The sequence below is a fragment of the Vanellus vanellus genome, assembly GCF_965231255.1.
Source record: "Vanellus vanellus genome assembly, chromosome: Z".
In the NCBI taxonomy this organism is placed as follows: Eukaryota; Metazoa; Chordata; class Aves; order Charadriiformes; family Charadriidae; genus Vanellus; species Vanellus vanellus.
Window position 1 is genome coordinate 79,542,875 of NC_138908.1, and position 20,477 is coordinate 79,563,351.

General features: G+C 39.3%; 1 protein-coding gene across 1 annotated transcript in view; it reads left to right on the forward strand.

The window, feature by feature from the left end:
* KIAA1328 overlaps positions 1-20,477 on the forward strand; it is a gene marked incomplete at its 5' end in the record, with an annotated part of 173,059 nt that overhangs the window by 99,180 nt on the left and 53,402 nt on the right. Inside the window, one exon of the mRNA XM_082498031.1 lies at positions 18,675-19,360. Within this exon, the coding sequence (XP_082354157.1) occupies positions 18,675-19,360 (686 nt within the window). The remainder of the gene's footprint in view (positions 1-18,674; positions 19,361-20,477) is intronic.

The following is a 20,477-nucleotide window of genomic DNA, read 5'->3' on the forward strand; positions in this document are numbered from 1 at the left end:
GTGCCAGGAGAGAAGTATTTCCATTCCAGGTACATGGGATAATGGAGATTTTGGGATGAAACAGAGCTCTCCAAGAGTGAACAGCTTCCAAGTATTGTTTAGCCCTTGTGCCTCTCTTCCAGCAATTATTATAACCTCATTTATTTTCCACCCAACTCCGATATGGGGACTGTAGTTTTCTGAGCTAAAAGAAATTCTGACTATTACTTTGGTTATTCTACTTAGGTACTGCCATGAATAAAGTACACGCAGGTGCCAATTTTTTTCAGTTGGAGAATTGAATTCAGAGGTTGATATTGATGCAGTTGTACACGTACAAATTTCAGTACAAAACACGAGACTCTTAGAGTCTAGTTAGTTGCTTTTGATTAATTGAAATAAATTCATACTCTCTTATTAAAAGCCCAGAGAAGAAACTGAAATTCAACTCTGTATGCATGATTCTTTTTTAAAATGAAGGCTAAGAAAATCCCAATTGATACATATAAGACATAGCTTTTTAATTTATTGCTGAAGCATATGCAAAAAAAGGCATTAATTTTCAGTAATATAAAATTCTTGATATGTAGTGCCTGGAGCTATGGTTTTGAACCTAAATTGCATGTATTTACTAAGCCATATAGCTCTGCAACATAGAAAATAGAAGTGCATTTCAAATGTGTGCAGGGATTGCCATTACTAAAACCAGTTGTAATTTGTAAGTGAGAAGAATAAAGCTTCGGATGGCAGATGAAGAGACACCTTTATTGACTCCATATGCTTGGCTGCAGGAGGTGCGTTCCTGAAAATGGGAAGCAAGCGCCATATTTTAAGGAATTTCAGAAGTCAAGCATCAAGGGGTAATAGAGTTGACCTCTAATTTAAAAAATCACAGGCTAACTTTTGAGAGCATTTCGCTTCCAAACTTTATTTAAAGCTCTGCTTAGCAATCAGTTTTATAATAGTAAGGATTTTTGGCTGGGAGGCACATTGGTTATACTGTTACCTAGCAGACTTTTTCCCTTGAACAGCAGATGCCGATGGCCTCGAGGAATGACACGCTGCTACTTCAGACTACGTACAGGTGTGGTTGGACTGGCCTTCTGTCCTTGGTTTCACAAGTATGGTTTTGCATACTCTGTTCTTTTTACCTCCAGCGAAGTAAAATGTAGTTGGTCACTTATGTTTCTAACAGGACATTTTTTCATTCTTAAAGGTTTACTGTCTCCTTGGTGTTGAAATATTTCAACTGGCATCTTTCTGTCAGCCTTTTCCTGGAGTATCCGTTATCCATGTCTGCCGTGTGTTATCTTGAGGCAGTGTCTTGGAATTCTCAGTGTGTAATTCTCAGCACGGGTGCTGCTCACCTTACAAAGGTGTTGAGGAAATACAGGTTTTAGATGTATATTTAGTGTACAATTGATTCCACCCTGTGTTCCCTCCACCTAAAAGTAAAGATTTAATACCAACAAAATGTTGCTCTTTCCAAAGTGATAAAACTTTTGCTTTCATTACAGACTTGTAAATTTTTAGAGAAATGAAAGTTAGCAGTATCAGTGTGTTCCCATTATATGAGAAGCTTCAGTACAGGTGAGATAAAACTATGACTTTGACACTGCTTGCAACCTGCTGTTAACTTGACCACGGTCTTGTATGTCTGTCGCTTTTGGTATGAATAGAAAAAGTTTTGTGAGTGTGGTAACTGCCACCAATAAGAGACATGAACACAGTTAAATATCAGTTTGCACGTTCAGAGTGTTTACAAGCATAACAAACTGCCTGTCATCCTTTATAAAAAACGGAGGGAGGAACATAAATGTATTTTCTGTAAAGCAATTTTCTTTAGGTTATTCATAAATATCCATATCTGCTTTCTGGATATGGAATTTCAGCCTTATTAATCTATAATACATAAATTTGTGCAAGAGCAAAGCATTGTTTTACCAGCTGGACTCTAAAAGCGACAGGTTTAGAGAAGATGCTTAGAAACACTTTGTGGATGAATAAGGCTTCTAGTTAAAAAAATACAGCATTGGTATAAAAGTGAACGGGGGACAAGATTTCTAGGTAGACATAATATCTTTTATTAAACTGGGCTGGTATGGGGGGGGAAATTAGTAAGGTTCTGGGCAGCCAAACTTTTTTTGAGGTCTGAAATGGAAACAGCAGATGTCAAAGCTAAATACAACTTGAGAGCAGTTACAGTTTGGTTAATATCTAGTTAGGATATGTAGGTGTTTGTCCATCGAGCGTAAAATCCTAGGTTAGCCTCGAGTTATTCTGCAACTCATTTACTTGGAGGCATAATGTCATACATAGTGCTTGGGTTTTTTTCAAGTGTAATTGTGTTGTACAGATATCCAGGCTATTATGTGGTGTTAGCAGCCTGTTCTCATGCCTGTTAGTGTTTAAAAGCTAGAATGCTGCTTATAACTATGCCTGTATTTATTTCAGATTTGGAAAGGGGGGTTTGCTCCCCCAATACAGGGTAATTATTGGCAAAGCCAAGAAGTTTTTTCTACTGAATAAACTCCTTTGTCAGATGGCACATATTTTTACAGGGAGGCTATTTGGGCAATTCAAATGAACTTGAAATAGTCCTGATACTTCAGCACCATAAATCAGAGAAGGGAAAAAAATAAGAGGACAGAGGGCATAATTTTTATGCTAAAGTTCCTCCCCTGCTTTACTGCTGAGGAAATGAGCTGCCACATCTGCTGTTCTGGGACAAGATCTGGATAGGATATGTCCAGAAGACTGTATGGGAACTAGAACACAGGCAGATGATGGAATTGTTTGAGCTGTAGGCTGTCTATACTGTCACATTTAATGGCATACGTTCATCATCGTCACAGGCAATAGTGAGGCAGAACACAAGCATGTGAAGCAGCACGGTTTTTTACTCTTTCCAAATATGAATTTCTTATATTTATTAATTAGACTGCTGCAGAAACACTGATTTTTTGCTGATATGGGTATAGTAGCAGTGCCAAGAACATGGCAATTTAACCAATTTACAATTTAGCACTGCTTACCCAAAGCTGAATAAGAGAAGAGACTAGAAATGGAACCAGAAGAATTTCTGGTAGATGGTTTTTGCAGCAACATTGCAGTGTGAGTGATACCAGTGTAGCTGATTGGATTTCTCTTTACATATAAAGATTCTGTTGTTTTGGATCTGGATGGCAGTTTTGATTTTTTTTATTTATTTTTTTAGTGACTGCATATTGGCATTCAGATTGATAGCTAGAATCAATTTAAGACAGATTAATTTATGAATGATTTTTTTAAATATAAAAATTGTTCATAATTCTCTTAACTCTTTGGAACTGTTAACCAAGAGCAGCTATCTGTAACAGCCCCCCATAGGACTGTAACCAGAGCTGTGGATTTTGTGTTTCTCCAAAATTTGGGCCACTTCAGCTTTGAATTCTTATTGTGACTAAAATACAGGGAGGTCCTGTGTATTCCTTGACCTCATTGTCTTTGTCTATAGAACAAGGATAACAGTGCTTAGCTACTGCCAGGAATATTCAGGCATAATGTGCATAAATACCTCTAAAGGTTACAAGTTCTCTCAAAATGCCTCCTAGTTCTGCGGATTTCATGTTAAGTAGAAAATTGTGTGTATGTGTGGTGGTGGCGGTGGGGAGGGTTCAATCATCAGATGTCAAGTTTTGTTTTATTTTTGTAACGGTTTATGCAGTTGTTAATCAGCAGCTGACTCCTCAGAGGAAACTTCAGGGAGATCATGTATTTAGAAACAATCCAGCTTCTAGTATTTTCTCTCCATTGTGTTTTTCTTCCTTTGTTCTTTTGTTCTCTATTATGAAGGACATTTGCATGAAAACAAGATTTTTGTTTCTGAAGAGTTCATCTGCTCCTGCTGCTTATTCCCCACCTGGCCATAATCCTCCATTTGTGACATCTCAATTGGTGGCTGTGCAAATGATTATGATGTCAAAGACAGGATTATGACTTCAGGTGAGAAACAAACAGCAGGAACTGGTGAACTCAGGAGAAATACACATCTAGATTTTTCTCTAACCATTTTTATGCTAAAAGCACAAGAGAAATGTAGGCAATAGATTATGTATGCATATATAAAATAACTGATGTATAAGCAAATTGTATCGTACTAGTGAGTAACGTGACAAATCTATTCTTTAAATTGTCTTCAACTGTTCTTATTCTCTAGTTTCATCTACAGAAAATTACAATATATGATAATATCCAATGACAGTGTGATTAGGACATAGTTACTTGTTTTTTACCATGTTACAGCTCTTGTAGTAGACTTGTTCTGTATCCCTCTATTGTAACGCGAAGTCCTTAGTTTGATTATAATAAGGTTTGATTAAAAGCACAGAGTCAGACCCAAACTGCAGACTATCAGTGAGTTAACTTGGGTCCCTGGTGAGAGTGTGGTTTTGGACCAGATCAAGCTGCTTTGTGATACAGTGGGAGGTTCTTGAAAACCCCCGAGTTCTCCTGCTTGGATTTTTTTCCTCCTATTTAATGTTGCACTTGCTTTCTGTTCCTGAGGAACCTCACCCCCTGCTGCCCTTGAAAACTGTTTCCCTAAAGGTTTTTTTCACGATATCTCCTTTTGAAATTTCTTGTCTGCGGTTGGAGTCCTACGACAATAAAGAGCTTGTATGGCTCTACAGTCATTTGCTACTGTGCATGGAATAGTGGCAGAAAGATATTTGCTAAAAAAGCATTACAGGTATGAGAATGCAAAGGAAGGGAGTTGTGTTATAACTCCGGCTGATGTAACTAACACCTGAGATTACCTCTTTGGTAAGTTAATGGTGAGTTCTAAAGAGACTCCTTAATAGAAACCTCATCCAGGGAATCAGTTTGTAGGCTTCTGCTGTTCAAGTTGTTACAGTGGTGGTTGCCACTTCCGCTGGCTAATCCTAAGGTCATCACGTTGACAGTTTTGGGTTAGGAAATAATTTTTCCCCTTCTGCATTATTTCAGGAAAGCTTACTTATAGATGAATTATGGGTCTCTTTTGCGGTATTCGGCATTTTTTTGGTGTAGTTTGTGAAATGAAGTGGAAGAAATTGTGTTATCCTATATGCATAGAATACTGTCCTGTGTCAGGATGAATTGGTAAAAATAGGAGGGAAGAGAGGAGTTAATCAGAGAATTAAAGACATTGAAAGTCATCCAATCCACAAGTTTGATATTTGAAGTACTCCAAGCTTCACAGAAACCATGGGGAGTGTTGTTTTTTTGTTTTTTTTTTTTTTTTTTTTTTAAACAGAATTAAAGTAGTTATCTTCAGGAACCCAGTAATTAAAATTAGAAAGTTGGTAACATTTTTATTGCAGGCAATTCTAGTGGTGAGATTAACATTAGATAATCTTATCATAAAATAACCAGGCACCCTATGATGATCTGACACATGAGGGGCTGCACAGAGCTTGTGGGCCCCCAAGGGCTGTGATTGTTTTATGGTTTTATCTTATGATAACTGTGCTTTCGTTTTGCCCTTTTCTAAGAGTTTCATACAGTATACATTTCCCCTCCACCCCCCTGTAAATTTGTAATTTAACACCACTCTAGGAAATGGCAAATCAGCATGAAACTATTAATCTTATCTCGTATCATGAAACAGACACTGATCCAAGAGATCTGATTACTTTGCTTCTGGTCATTATCCATACTGAAAGCTGGGCTTGGGCATTTGTATCATCAACAGTTCTGTCATCAGAAAGCAAAAGATCTCACAAACAAAGCGAAATTCTACAATCAATCCTGTTTAACGTTTCATGCCAAAAATACTGTGTGGCACCAAACTCCTTTTACTGGCCACTCAGCGATCAGGTGCAGTATTAAAGCCCTCATTTTTGCCCTATGTCTACAGCTTCTTTTCCTAGTCATTTAAAGCATAATAAAGAACCTGAATGTCAGGCATGAGGGCTTTAAATAATCTGTAGTGATTTTAATGAGTTCAGTCACAATCGTCACAGGTTTGTCGTGCTTCATAAGTATTTCTGAGATGCAGCTTGCAGTCAGACTCTCTGCTGCCAAGTTGCTTTTCGGTCTTTTGAGAAGGATGGAAACTGGCTCCTGTTCAGTCCTGCAGAACTGAGTCTGTTTTAGCTTGAACTGCTCTGGAGATAGCCAGCTGCATCCCCTCCCCTCCAATGAATATATTGTGAACAAGAAATTCAGTTTTAATTTGTATTACAGTTACGCTAATTAAAGAAAACCATTTTAAATACCTGACCGAACCAATGTGATTTGGCTTTCTTCTTTTCTTTGCTGTTGGCCCTTCTTCCTTTTTTAGTTTTTGTTTGGTTTTTGGTTTGTTTTTTTTTTTTTTTTCCATTCAGTTCTTCTGAATACTTGCAACTTCATATCTTCTCTCCCATCAAGTTTGTGGTACTTGAAAAGATGCATTAATTTAATATGTAACTGTGAGGGAGGCTCAATCTCTTTTTTGCTTCTGTAGTAGGATAGAGCTTTCAGCTCTACAACAATATTTGGAAATATTTTTTTATTTATTTTGTTTTACTGTTTATAAATCCCAAGGTACTTTACAGATATGGAAATAGGTGGTGAGAATTTCTTGTGTGTTCAACTGCATGGTTCAATTCTGTTCCTGGAGGAGTGAATTTTACTGTTGACCTAATTCTGCGCCTGTTAAAGTTGGCACTGAGTGGTTTTAGAGATTTTCAGCCTCAAAGCATTACTATTCTTTGTTGAATCCAGAGTTTAAGAAGGAATGCTGAAGTGCAGCTCTTTCAGATGGAATAAGGAAGGCTTAAGCCTGGTACTCGGAATACATTTATTAACTAACTCTATCCAAAGAAGTGGCCTGGGAACCCAGATAGAGGCACCTTCCACTCTGCATTAGAATTTTGTCAGAACTTCAAAAATTCATACTTTTTGGCATCATAGCCTCTCTCTGCTTTCTGCATTATGGGCTGTTTCTGCTTTCTGTATTTGTGCAGACTTATTGCACAGATTGACTTCACAAATTGGGGAATGATAAATCAGAGCAAAGGTGAAATATAAAAATACAAACTTCTACAGTTTTCCTTGGGAAAAAAAAAATCCCTTCTAAAATTGGGTCCCTACTTGAGAATAATTAATGTCAAATTTTGGATATCATATATCTGCTACATTAATTGCTATCATGTAGGGAACAGATTTATTTTTTTAAATGGACAGCGCTTAGGGTACTGGTTGGAAAGAGCACAGAAGAGGTATGTAACGCGTGCTCATAGCTATAGAGCCAGTGCTCTTAAATTGTCACAGCACAATAAAGTAATGGTTCTCTATTGAAAGGAAGGTCTACATCTCCATTCTAACTTGGAGAGACTGTACTGCAGGGATTCATAGTTGGAAAATGTTCCTCCGTGTCCTTCAGCCTATAAGAAGGGCATAGTGTTTTGCTAACTATTAATTTAAGACTAAAAGCATATATTTAATTCTTTTGCATATTTTTGTGTGCTTGTGACAAAGGCCCATCTTTGTGCAAGGCTTTCCTTTCAGGCCATTGCAAATGCTGACACTTGGGAGCTCTTCTGAACTGAACTCGCTTTAATAAACCTGTGGGTGGGTTTTCCCTGGTCTGTCCAGACTGCAGTGTCTCAGAGCGAAGGCGATTGCCTCACAAGGTCACTGCTGCCCTGGAGTAGTGGAGGGCCTTTCAATTTATGCTTGGTCATGCCCTTTTAACTTAATGTTCTCCTTCACACAAGCTGGTAGTGATGGATGTCCATTCAGACAACCTAATGGCCTATGGTAACTATAGAAGAGCCTTTATATCAATGTTCTGCAGCTGAGACCCATCAGGATGGGCTGTCAAACTGCTCTACACCATATCTAGGACCATTTTATGCAAATAATAGCTGTGATACCATTGCTATACTTTATGGTGTCAAGCAGGACTGTAAAAGATCATTTCTATGGGTCAAGAGGAAGTTGACCTTTGTAGCTTGATATATCAGAGGTCATTTCTCTCTGTCAGCTGTTGCTACCTTCAACAGTACGAAACCCACTGCAGAATGACCTCAGCTCTTAAGGAATCTCAGCCATAGGTGGAAGGTCTGCTGGGACATCCTCAGTGGCATTTCATGTATGGTGAAATCAGCATCTTCGTGGTGAGCTTCAAAAGGAAACAGCTGTCTTACCCCCAGGGAATGAGAGATTGCTATTTGCTCCATGCCTGCTCCTATTCCTTGATTCATCTTTTCCTGCAATCTTTCATTAGTTAATTTATCTACCTGTTTGAGATACTGCAAGCCTGCCAATTAGAAAACATTTCCTTTCTCACTGAAATCACAGCCTGTATGCCAAAACGACCTTGAATTTTTATGTTGAGGGACCTGAGCCTTCCAGTTTGCCTCTGCTCAGGGGACTCTTGTCCAATGCAGAGACTGTCCGGTTAGGTAACACACGATGAGATTCATGCTGTGAATCTGCTTAGGTGGAACTTCTCCGAGGGTTGTATTTTGCACAAAGCTTCCAGCTAGATGTGTTATTAGTCAAATAAGTTCACATCCTCTCCATTTGTGGAGTGCCATTTGAACTTTCATGGACTTCCTGTGTAACTGCAGACTATGATGTTGACTTCTGGTAAGAAATGGAGTGCTTGCTGATGCAAGAGAATCTGACAGTAGTCTTGTTAAAGAAGTATATGAAGTAACTGTGGAAAGACTGAAGCAGGAACTGGAAGCATAATATGTCTGTAATATCTGCCTATGGGGCAGTTCTGTGACCATTCAGAGAAGACTCAGCATTTCAAGCACCTTGGTAGCAACTCCAGTGCTACCTGTCTACCAGTTCATCCATCTATAAGTTGCATTTTACCGTTCAGTGCATTAGCAGTATATATGTTTTTTTAGTATTACTGTGAAACAGAAATAGTCTGTGTTCCCATTTCTACGTAGTCTAGTGGGTTAATTTGTAGTTTCCTCACTGCCTCATTTAAAGAAGTTGTTTCAGGTAATTCGGTCACCTTGGCATGATGGCAAGTTTCAGCATGTCATCTGCTCTGGACTGGCCCTCTTATCTGCTGGCTTCATTCCTAGTGACAGAGACATAAGTTACCCCATACATACCATCTTGTGTTTTATTTGGGCTAGTGTGGGGTAAAAGCATGCAAGCTGTGATCTCAAAGCTGATGAGACCATGAGCAGTCAGCGTCTAAGCCTTTAGACAACTGCTTTCTGATAAATGGTATATATACTTTCTTGAAATGTGGAGAGGTCAAATATCATGGTTCTGACTTGATTCTTCTAGAGGATTTTCTTAATTTTCTGCTACCAAGACTATTTAACAATTAATTGTGGGGCTGCCTGTTGCTCTATCTTGCACTAGCATTTGGCCAGTTAATGCAAAGCTACGTACCAGTCAGATGTTGGTGCGTTAGTCTGGTTCCAGTCTTTGTTCTCAAGAACAGCATCACTACAAAATAAAAGAGTCTTGCTAGAAAGCTTTTATTTCTTACGTGAAACTTCTTCTTTGACAAGATGAAGTGAGTCAGCCTGTCTTTAATGGGATTGCATTGAAATGTCTGCTTACATGCAACTCTTGTTGTCATTCCTTGGCATGATCGTTACTTGAGGGGCAGATTAGAGGTCAATCAGGCAGAGCCACAGGGGTGCCCACAGCTAGCCTCAGGATACTCCCTACAAATGTAAGATCAAAAGGGCAGGCACATGAAAATTACTGTTTACTTTTTATGAATTATTTCCCAGAGATGGCATCATTAGCAGAATCTAAATGCCGGCTGGCTCTTAATGCAAGGACACTCCTGACAGAACATGCTCGCTTGGGCATACCTTTCCACTTTTAAAGTCAAAATATTTTCTGGTTTTGCTTTTGTGGGTTTTCTGTATTATTTAAATAACTTTCTACTTGTTTTTCCCCAAAATACCGTCCCGACTTCTCAACATGCTTTTAATTCTTAGATGTTGTCCATTTCTTTGTTTGTGCAGCAAAGGTATTTCAAAGCCTACGTCCATACCACAGGAACTCTGCTGAAGACCCTTAGCTTCTGAGGGAAGTAAAACTTTCTGGTAATCTTTCTGAGTGAGCAGTGGCTGTTACTTAAAATGCATCGCTGGCCAATGAGTACTACAGTTATCCCTACTGTAAATACAGGGGAAAGGTGATATTGGCTGTCATGGTGAATTGCATGTTGGCAAATGCTGATTCAGTGTCTACTCCTGTGGTAATCTTCACACATCCAACTCTCCACGTTCTTATCCACATAAGTATCTGGCTTCTGTTTGATCACAGTAATCAGGGCTTTTGAGAAGGGTCACGGTATATTTACCCTTTTGTCTTGTGTCTAGAGCTATGAAAGCATGACTTTGGAGCAGATGTTTATTGAATTCTAAAGAGACTAGCAGTAGCTGGGAACATGTGTAGCCCCTGATATGCTAAACTTGTGATTCCAAATAGAAAACCGTTTGCTTTTTAAAATAACTTTGAAAAAGTTACCTTGAAGGACCAAATACATGGTGGATATTACTCTTTAATGAAAACCAGTATGAACTTCCCTCTTATCATCCAACATGTTACTACCCTTAATGTGAAATAATCAAATGCCACCCAGTGTAGGAATGAAACTAAATCTGGCTGGTAACCAAAATAAAATCCCTTACAGCTATTTTTGTATGTTCTTAAAATGTGTGCTGTGAGATTAGGCAGTTGTCTTTTTTTCCCCTCTCTGCTATTTTTCTTTAAAAGTTTAAACTAAAAAAAATGCTCTTTTGCAGCCCCCTCCTATTATAAGATTGTGGGGCAGAAAAGCCAATGTTACGTTCTTTTATCTAAATCCTTACTCTTCCTAATATGGCTAGACATTTTGGATAGGTGTGGTTTTGCTTATTTGGCATGATGTTTTCTCAACATCGTTGGTTTTTTGGCATTCATCTTGACAATAGTAGCTAGAGAACTTGCTAGTGTTTGAAAGGATAAACTGAACATCTCCCTTTCCATCTCTTCCCCTTGGTGTTGGATAGAGCTCAGGAAATTTTTTTTTATCCTTGCAAAGCAGTGAGAGTGCAAAGGAAACGTGTGCGTGGTTGATTGGGGTCACTGAGTCCCCCAAGACAGGGGTCTGCAAGAGACCATCTGTGGGAGTTGGTCTGGGATTTATTGTAGCAGCATTCAGAAAGTTGAGGCACAGGTGCTATAAACATAAGTCAGTCGGTGCTACACACAGTTTAGGCTTGCACTGAGCTGCACCCAATCTCAAAAGTTTTCCACTATGTGTCTTGGACATCTTCGGCTAGATCAGCAGTAGATAGGGGCGCCTGTATGCCTCCCTTCAGTTGTGAAGCTGTGCTCACAAGTTCGTGAGATGTCAGGGCAACTGATTCGGAGCCAGGATGGGGCATGCTTGATGTGCATTTCTTGTACACTTTACACTGGGACAGAATCAGGCGTCTAATTGTGCTGTTCATCTCAGTTACCTTTGCTGTTTATATCTTCTTGTTCTTCTTGTCGTCATCATGGAAGACAATGATTTTAAGATGGTTTTTATTGCATCTGTGCTTCAGTGGCGGTTAGATTCCCTGTCATTTTTTTAGAATGGGCTGCAAAGATCCTTAACCCTATCCTATGAAATTGTATGTCTTGAAGCCGATACCCAAATCTGGATGGGTTTCCTGAGCAGATCTCCCCAGTCCTGTTAGAACAGAAGAATGGTGGAGGTCCCTTCTCCACCCAACTGCTAAGGAGTGGAGGTACGCCTGTCAACTGATAGCTGTTAAATTAACATTTCCATTTCCCTGTGTGTAGTCTTATCTTTACAGACAGGTGTATATGTGTTGGGAGAGGGGCTATTTTTGGCTATACTGTAGGAGAGCCTGAAGGTAATGAGTTGTGCATAGTAAATCTTGCTTACTCCATAATTTCCACTACATTTCAAATTAAGGGCCTAAATTAGGGTTAGTGTCAGACTTGCTCTTTTGCTATGTCCTAATTTTGTTTTAAAAGCACATAGCTAAGGACTTTAATATGCTTTAGATTCAGTGCTTGTAAGTTATACTAAAATCCCTAAGGGAGCCAAAATAACTTATTAAAACCTTGCAAATGTTTTTGACTGCTGCATTCTATTATTTTCTATTCCGGTGGTAGCATACAGCGTCTGCTGCTGATGGGCGGAGGAACGCAAACCTCCAGGGCCCATTAGACTTAACTTGTTTACTGCATTGATATCTATATGTTAAATGACAAGAGAGTTCAGGTTATTGAATAATTTAAAATTCAGCTCTAATTGGTGTCATATGACCTGGAAAAGGCCATGGATGACGCCAGGAGCATGCTGTGAAATTCTTATAAATAATTCATAAATTAGATCATTCATTTGCCTGGATGTCTTGTTAAATGCAGAAGTTTGTAAGTAATAACTGATGATATAACACCTGTAAGTATTTAGTTCATATGCTGGAAGGTAATCTACCTTGATGATCTTCTAGCAAAACCTGCCAGAGTACGAGAGTTAATTGCACTAGGGAGAATGCACTACATTTATTTGGGATGGGCTTTGGCAAGGTGTACCGTGCAGATGTTGCATTACGCATTCTCTATCAGCTAGACAACTATTCTGTGTATGCCCATGTTAAAAATGCAGCTCATCACTCTTCTGCCCTTATTTCACATGAACTCCAAATGCACTGGGAAATGGTAGTGACCTGCTCTGCTCACAAATAGTATAGTTTTTGAAATATTTATCTAGGTCTTGAACTACTGATTCTTCAGTAAAATAAAGGGCAGAAGTAAAAAATTGAAGTCATAAGATTGTGGTTTTTCATTTTTATAATGTTGGCAGCACATTGAATGTTAATAGTTAGACCTGGTGCTGTCAAGTTTAGTATAGTGGCATTTTTCTATAGTGCAAACAGGAACGATACATTTTTGTTTCAGAAAGCAAACATGTTTGCTTAATTTTAGTGGTCAGGTATTGCATTGCCATATGTAGGTACTGTTTGGGCTTAATGGGCATTCTGCTCACAGTGACTTCCCAGACTCAACGTACAGGCGCCTCGCTTCAGTTTTCCTGGAGCACTTGTATTATTAACTGCCTTATCAGCCAACGTGAAACCAGTTTGCTGATCTGAAATGAAAGCATTTGTTAGAGATTATCTACAATATTTGTGTAGCTGGAGAAGAAGGGTGGCATGTTTATGAATGCAAAATATACACTTAAAGCTGAGTGCCAGCAAATGCTCACATGCCACTTTGAATGCAGGTTTTTTGTGCACCTGGCATCCTAGCTCAAAGCCTCTTAACAAAGAGGAGAAAAAAAATAATGAAGGCAACACAAACATAGGAGGTGTTCCTCTGCTGTCAGCTAGCAGCTATAGATTCACCTTTTTGTGATGTGATCCTTTTTTTTTTTTTTTTTTTGCTACACCTGTTCAGTATATTGAATTCAGTACATTTTTTACAGGAAAAATACAGGCTTGTGACTGTCATTCATATAGTTGCGTTGATTTGAGACCACTTGTTTTATGCAGTGGAATATGGCAATCATAGCTACACATAATTTCTACAGAAAATGGTGCTTTATTTCTTACTTGAAAAATGGTCAGGTTACCTTCCGAGTTATCTACTGTATTTATCTTAGGTACTGACAGAGACAGTTGCTGAAGTATTATGTGGGCACTTTGTAATGACTGATACTAGGTTACTTATGGTAGAGGTTTAATAAAGGATTATATGAGTTAAAGAAAAAAAAAATTGATAGACTTCAGTAGATCCTACTAATTTACTTTAAAATCTTTACCTTTTTACATTCTCCTTGATAAATTCTTACAGACTCTGGAAGGAATAGCTCCTTAATCACTAGTAATGCACTTCAAATTGTCCTATCATTTGAAATAATTGTTCTTAAAACGGCATTTCTGTTGCCCTGATATCCTACCTGAGCTTATTTATAATATATTGTCTTCGTTCTCCTGACAAGAGTAAGTGCTTGTACTGTAGGAAGACCTGCAAACCCAAAGGCAAGCTTTATTTATTCAGATGAGAACCATGCATCAACAATGCACAGTGCTGAGTTCTAGGTTTAGGATGTATACCTGAGAGAGCGCATCAGCTAGGTCACTAATACATGCCCTTGACACTCTTTAACGTTTCCCTGTGTATGGTAGCCTCTCATTTGTCCATTTAGAAATTTTTCCTTCATCTTTAAGTATCTTTAAATCTCTGTATTTCTCCTCTGGTTGTGACTTCTGTTTGTTCTTCTTGGCTTCTTCCAGGGTCCACACTCAGATCAGCAGTTCTGAACCTGCATGTTTCTCCATCTGTTTCTACCCCTCCAAAAGAAACCCCAGAGTTGAAAATCCAGGTTAGAGAAATGTTCTCAAGATACAATAGGAAGACCTTTAGTTTTGTATTCAAATATATTTCAGCTATAAACTACAAACCCAGGTGCTATGGGTTAAACTCTAACACTGTTAACATCTATAGGAATTTTGCTGTTCACTGTAACAGCACTGTATTTTGCTAGGAACTCTAGCTTTTGTCCTCAGAGTGCAAGACTTCTCAAGGTAATCGTAGAACCATAGTATGGTTTGGGTTGGAATAAACCTTAAAGATCATCTTATTCCAACCCCCCTGCCATGGGCAGGGACACCTTCAACTAGACCAGGTTGCTCAAAGCCCCATCCAACCTGGCCTTGAGCACCTCCAGGGATGGGGCAGCCACAGCTTCTCTGGGCAACCTGCTCCAGTATCTCACCACCCTCTCACAGGAAATAAATTCTTCCTAATATCTAAAGAGTGTAGTGATAGGACTAGTGGGACTAAAGAGTCCCTCCCCATCTTTCTTGTAGGCCCCCTTTAAGTTCTGGAAGGCTGCTAGAAGGTCTCCCTGGAGCTTTCTCTTCTCCAGGCTTGAACAACCCCAACTCTCTCAGCCTGTCTTCATAGGAGAGGTGCTTCAGCCCTCTGATCCTCTTCATGGCCCTCCTCTGGACCCACTCCAACAGGTCCATGTCCTTCTTATATTGGGGGCCCCAGAGCTGAATGCAGTACTCCAGGTGGGGTCTCACGAGAGCATAGTAGAGGGGCAGAATCACCTCCCTCATCCTGCTGGCCATGCTTCTTTTGTTGCAGCCCAGGATGCAGTTGGCTTTCTGGGCTACGAAGGCACATTGTCAGGTCATGTTGAGCTTCTCATCAACCAACACCCCCAAGTCCCTCTCCTCAGGGCTGCTCTTGATCCATTCTCCACCCAGCCTGGATTTGTGCTTGGGATTGCCCTGACCCACGTGCAGGACCTTGCATGATGATTTTGGGCTGCTTTTTAAATGTTTTGTACGTGCAGAGCTACCAGTGAAATCTGTCAGGACCTTGCCTGTGTTCAGTTTGTAAGATCTGATCAGTTAGTGGTTCGTCCGTTGCAGTACAAAGCCCTGTGTGCTGCTGTTGGTCTGTAAATGTGTCTCATCTGCCAATGCTGTGAATTAACACTGCAGAGCACACAAGTAGCAATTAAGAAGAATTTGCAGAGATCATAATGCTGTGTGCATAAAACTAGTGTGCTGTTTGTCTGTTTGTAGGAAGTTTTAAGGACTGGATGTTTGTTTAAGCTCTGCTCTGAATCCCTGAGCAAAAATTACTGGGATTGCAGTAAAGATTTCATAGAGCTCCCCACGTCTTCCTCTTTAAACTCTTCTAAAGATTATTTGAACTTTTTTTTTTTTTAATATCTCCTTGTTTACATGCAAGAATTTCACATTTGATCAAGTCTTATTAACTCCATATGTTGCAAGGAGCAGTCTGAGTTTGTTTGTTTAAGCCTCAGTTAAAGGAAGTTCTGTCTTTAAATACCGTCAAGCAAGCCTGGAAGAGCTCCATGGAGGGGAAAGCACAGCTGTTCCATCATGGTCTGTCATGGTTTCCATGTGTCCCGTAGGCAATATCTTTCTTAAACTCATCTTGTAAAATTACACAGTCCCTTATGCTTGTGCATCTTTGGACTCAAGGTAGTAGGTGGGTCTTTGGAATTTTTTTTTTTTTTTCGCTTTTCCCTTTTACCTGGCCTGCATCTTAGAAATCTGTCATGGCATGCTCTGGTCTCATCTGATCCCTCATAAGTGTAAATGTCAGTCCATTTTCCCTGCAGTCTCTACTATCCAGCTGTAGTTTTCAATAAAAGCATTAACAGAAAACCAGAAATGGCTAAAATAGTTGTTGACTAGCTTCTGACTCCCAGTAATTAATTTTTCTTTGGGGTTAGACCCTGCAAAGTACTGAGTAGCTGTCAAAAGCATGTTTGAGCTCAGTCTTCTGCCTAACATGACTTCCTTCTTCTAAAGGAATAAAAAAAACTCCACTCGCATTCAATGACATTAATGAGAATTTTTCCCCCTGCAAACATATTGTAACTGTGAAATAACATTAAAGTTTCTCTGCCTTGTTATGAAGTCTTTAAATGTCAATGCCATTTCTGAGACCATCAGGGCAGATTTAATGGCGGCCAAGGTCAACAAATGCTAACTGGTACCTCTCTTTTAGGGCCTTCAGGGACTCTTAATAGAGTCTCAGCCATGAAGTTAATTTGCGATGTGGGCCTTTATTCTTAAACCTGCTCCTGATGATTATTTTGTACCATCTTTGTTCGTGTGCTTAGATTTCTTAACATTCTTTTGTCTCTTCAGTCAATATAACAAACTGCTAAAATAAATAATAAATTCTCAGTTATTTTACCTTATGAGTCTTCTTTTTTTGTTCCTTTTTCCTTCTGTTTATGGGCTGCAGAAGGGTAGGTGTATCCTTTCAGTAGACCACCCTAAGCTGCTAGCTCTGATAGGATTTTCTAAGAATACCTTCAGGTCTGCCACCTTCTGCTGTCTTAAGGGGCTGGGAAACTGGCCACCATGAAAGCTTTTTTCGTTAGTGCCCTAAATGCTTCATTAGTAGAAGCAGGTGGGGTGGGAAATGAGAGACAGAGTGTAAACGCAGTATTCTCTTACTTTCCCTTTTCTATTATATTTCTTGCTGTTGCTTGTCATCCCTTTATGTATTGTCTAATTTAGATTAAAAGGGCTTTGTAGCCTTTATTTGTCTAGAAAATACTGCAGACAAGGATGGCATGCTACAAATAATAAATAACAAAACTCTGTCTTTTTGGCAGCATGTTGCATTTCTGCTCAGTTGCCCTGCCAGCCCCTCTGACTTTAAAATATTTTAATGTCCTGCACTTTTCACCCAGTCCAAGCACCAGACTTTCCTCAGACATTTAGCACTGACATTAATGCAAATGCCTCCAACTCATTGGGCCCTTTGGGGCAAAACATGACATCCTTGGCTTTCAATCACATGGCAGAGAGGATATATTTGTATCCACAAAACTGGAAATAATAAAATATCAGTATTCAGGTGCTAATCCACATTAATTTACATTCTGTGAAGTCTACAAAAACTTGTAATTGGTTGTCTTGAAGGGCAGCAGAGTATATTTGGTATTTTGTTTATTTATAAAAAGGAATTTAAATTATACATATAAACACTGCATAGATTTGGATTATATCTCTCTTCTAATCATCACGGGATGCTTGCTTGCATTCCTAAGTTCCTAAGTACTAGTATTTTGGGGCTTGCTGACTGTCTTCCACTCTATGTGGACAATGCCTATCTATTGCAAACGTTGCCAGAGCGCAAATAATACTTTCCATTGGTGGATACTAAATTACCCTGCAAAACCACTTCCACTGCAGTGGTTTTGTTATCTTTAACAAACCTGGCTTCTGTAATTAAAAAAAAATTAGATCTTTGTGAAAGGTCCCAAAGGGTGGAGGAGTTTAAATTCAGTATGTTATTGAAGTTAATGCACAGGTCTAGCAACAGAAATGCGAGTGCCTGATTCACTGCTGTTCTGATGTGCATAAAATCTCAAATGCTTGACTGCCTAGATGAACCACAGTGCAAAGATACTCCAGGATGTAAGTAGGATTTTGATGTCTGTTGCATAATATCCACAAGTATAACAAAACCACTAGAATTTGCTTGTACTGGGTTGACAAATGTGAATTACAGTTGCTTGCTTTCTTCAGAGTTTTATCAGAGTATAATCACTTGCCCAGCTTAATTGAAAAATCACTTACTTTTATAGGTGAATTTAAACATGTTTTGTATTTAAATGACAGCTTTTGATGTACAACCATTTTTTACAGAAAGTAGTTGGTTTTTATCTGTGTTTCTGTAAAGATATTTCAAAAACTCTCATCAAATTTCCAGCGGTAAGTAATATCCCATTCAGTGCAAGGTGAAATGTTTTACATCAAATCTCCTGCTGTGTAATGGCCAATCAACGAGTATTTATAGTGGCTGAATGGATATTTTGGCTCAGTATTCAAAATTAAACATTTTCAAACATTAACATTTAATGTTTTTTTGCCACTCTTCAAGTTGATTTTATGTAACCCTAGATGCTCACAACTACTCAATACTCTGAAGCGACTCATTTTATGCTGAGGATCCTGCAGGCAGTAGTTTTACATTTATTATACTTGTGTAGATGGAATGAAATGTAGATTTGACAGCAGATTTGGGTCTGTCTTCTGATAAACATTTCCTCAGGTTTGGCTGTATGTTCATCAGCATGATGCAGCAAGTCTATTTCTGAGAAAACATATTTACCAAGTGAAATTAATAAGCAAAGATAAATTTTGGTAATTCACAGGAAATTGTTTCTCTTATTGCAGGTATCCAGTAAGAAGAGCTTATGCCAACAGCCATCTTTGGAGCTAGGTGGTTCCTACTTGGTTGTTGGGCGACCTCAAACTTTTTATAAGAACAGCAGAGCATCAAAGGCTGGAAGCCCAGCCCGTGTTGCGTCGTCTCAGCAGTGCAGGAATAATCACGGTTACGGGACTGAAATCCATTACAACCATCAGGAGCGTCTGAAGGAGTATCCGGTAGAAAATGACTTGCACAGAAAGTGTAACAATATGATTTCTCCAGCCAAGCAGAGGAGCCCTCACTGTGTAAAACCAGCCCAGGAGATGGACGGGAAAGCAAATGAATTTCAGAACACATGCCCCCAGCAAGTGAGTCACGGTTGTGCCTGCAGGCATGTAGGGAGCTCAGGGGGCATGCAAGAGAGCCACCATGTCAGCCAGACACTTAGGAGACACTCTGGGCCAGTTCACAAAACCTGTGATTATCCTAGGTGCCCTCGAGTTTCTGGTCTGAATGACAGTATGGACTCAGGGCCTAAAGAAACAGAGCAGGCTAAAAGGTTGTATGAAGAAAGAAGGCAGAAGCTGCTTCTGCAGAAAATGGAGCTGGAAATTGAAAAGGAACGACTCCAGCATTTATTGGCTAAGCAAGAAGCAAAACTGCTCCTAAAACAACAGCAACTACACCAATCCCGTATGGATTACAACAGGTGATTTTGAGAGTTACAACTTTTAAAAGATTTTTAAATTTTCTGTTGAACACATGCGCAATAGTTAATTGCAGTGGGATAATGGAACTGGTAAAATAAGACAGGCAAGACCTGTGGTACAAATTCAGTCTAACAGTGATTTAGAGGAGAGGAGACTTTTTAGTATATCAGCATATACTGTTGGGAAACAGCATGACAGCTGTAGAAAGCAGCAGAGGGAAACAGTATGTGGTAGAAAGAAAGGCACAAGAAAAGCAGAGCTAAAAGACTAGGTAGGAAAAGAGGAGCAGCAGAAGAAAAGGAGAGGTGGATCTTAGTGGAGGCACTTGAAGGAATGCAGATATTTGGCAAGAGAGCAGTGAGCGTGGATGACATAGATGCAGCATTCCCCCTTTTCATGGAAAGGTCAGTTTTGAAGCATTGTCCCTTCCTAGGTAGGGAGTGAAAGAAGTGTGTTTTACAGAAAAGATGGAGATCACTTTATGTATATATGGAATATATCCTTTTCTTTTCATATATATATAGAAAAGGAAGTGAGCTCCCCTGTAGCAAGGACATTTTCTTTCCAATGGTGTTTGTAGAAGGGAGAATGCCAAAACTGAGCCACAATACATGCTTAAAGCTAGGAGAAGGGAAAGGCAACAACCATAGAAATATGGGATGTGGCTTGAAAGCCCTGTGAGCTGGTTGCAGAAGGTGAGGTAATGCCTTCCTGGCAATGTAAACGGGATCTCTGGGAAAGAGGGAGAAACTGGTGGTTTATTGATATCATGTTACCAGAGTGGAGAGGAACAGTAAAAGGGAGTGGGTTAAAGCAAGTTGAATTAGCCAGTGTAACTCGGTTGAGTACTAGTTTTTCATCATTAGTAAGGGAAAGCAATAGGGAAAAATGTAGTAGCCTTTTAGAAGAAGCAGTAGGAGGATTTCACAAGGATGCTTATTTCGATACTTTTTTAATATGGCAACTGCTTCCCATGAGAGTCTGCATTACGTGACCCACTTCCTAAATTCACGTATTATAACCACCATGGAGGAATACATCACTTTCTCTTCTTAATCCCAGCCCTCTGGTTGCTTTTCAAACTCTGAAAGAGAATACTGTAATTTAGGTGGTCTT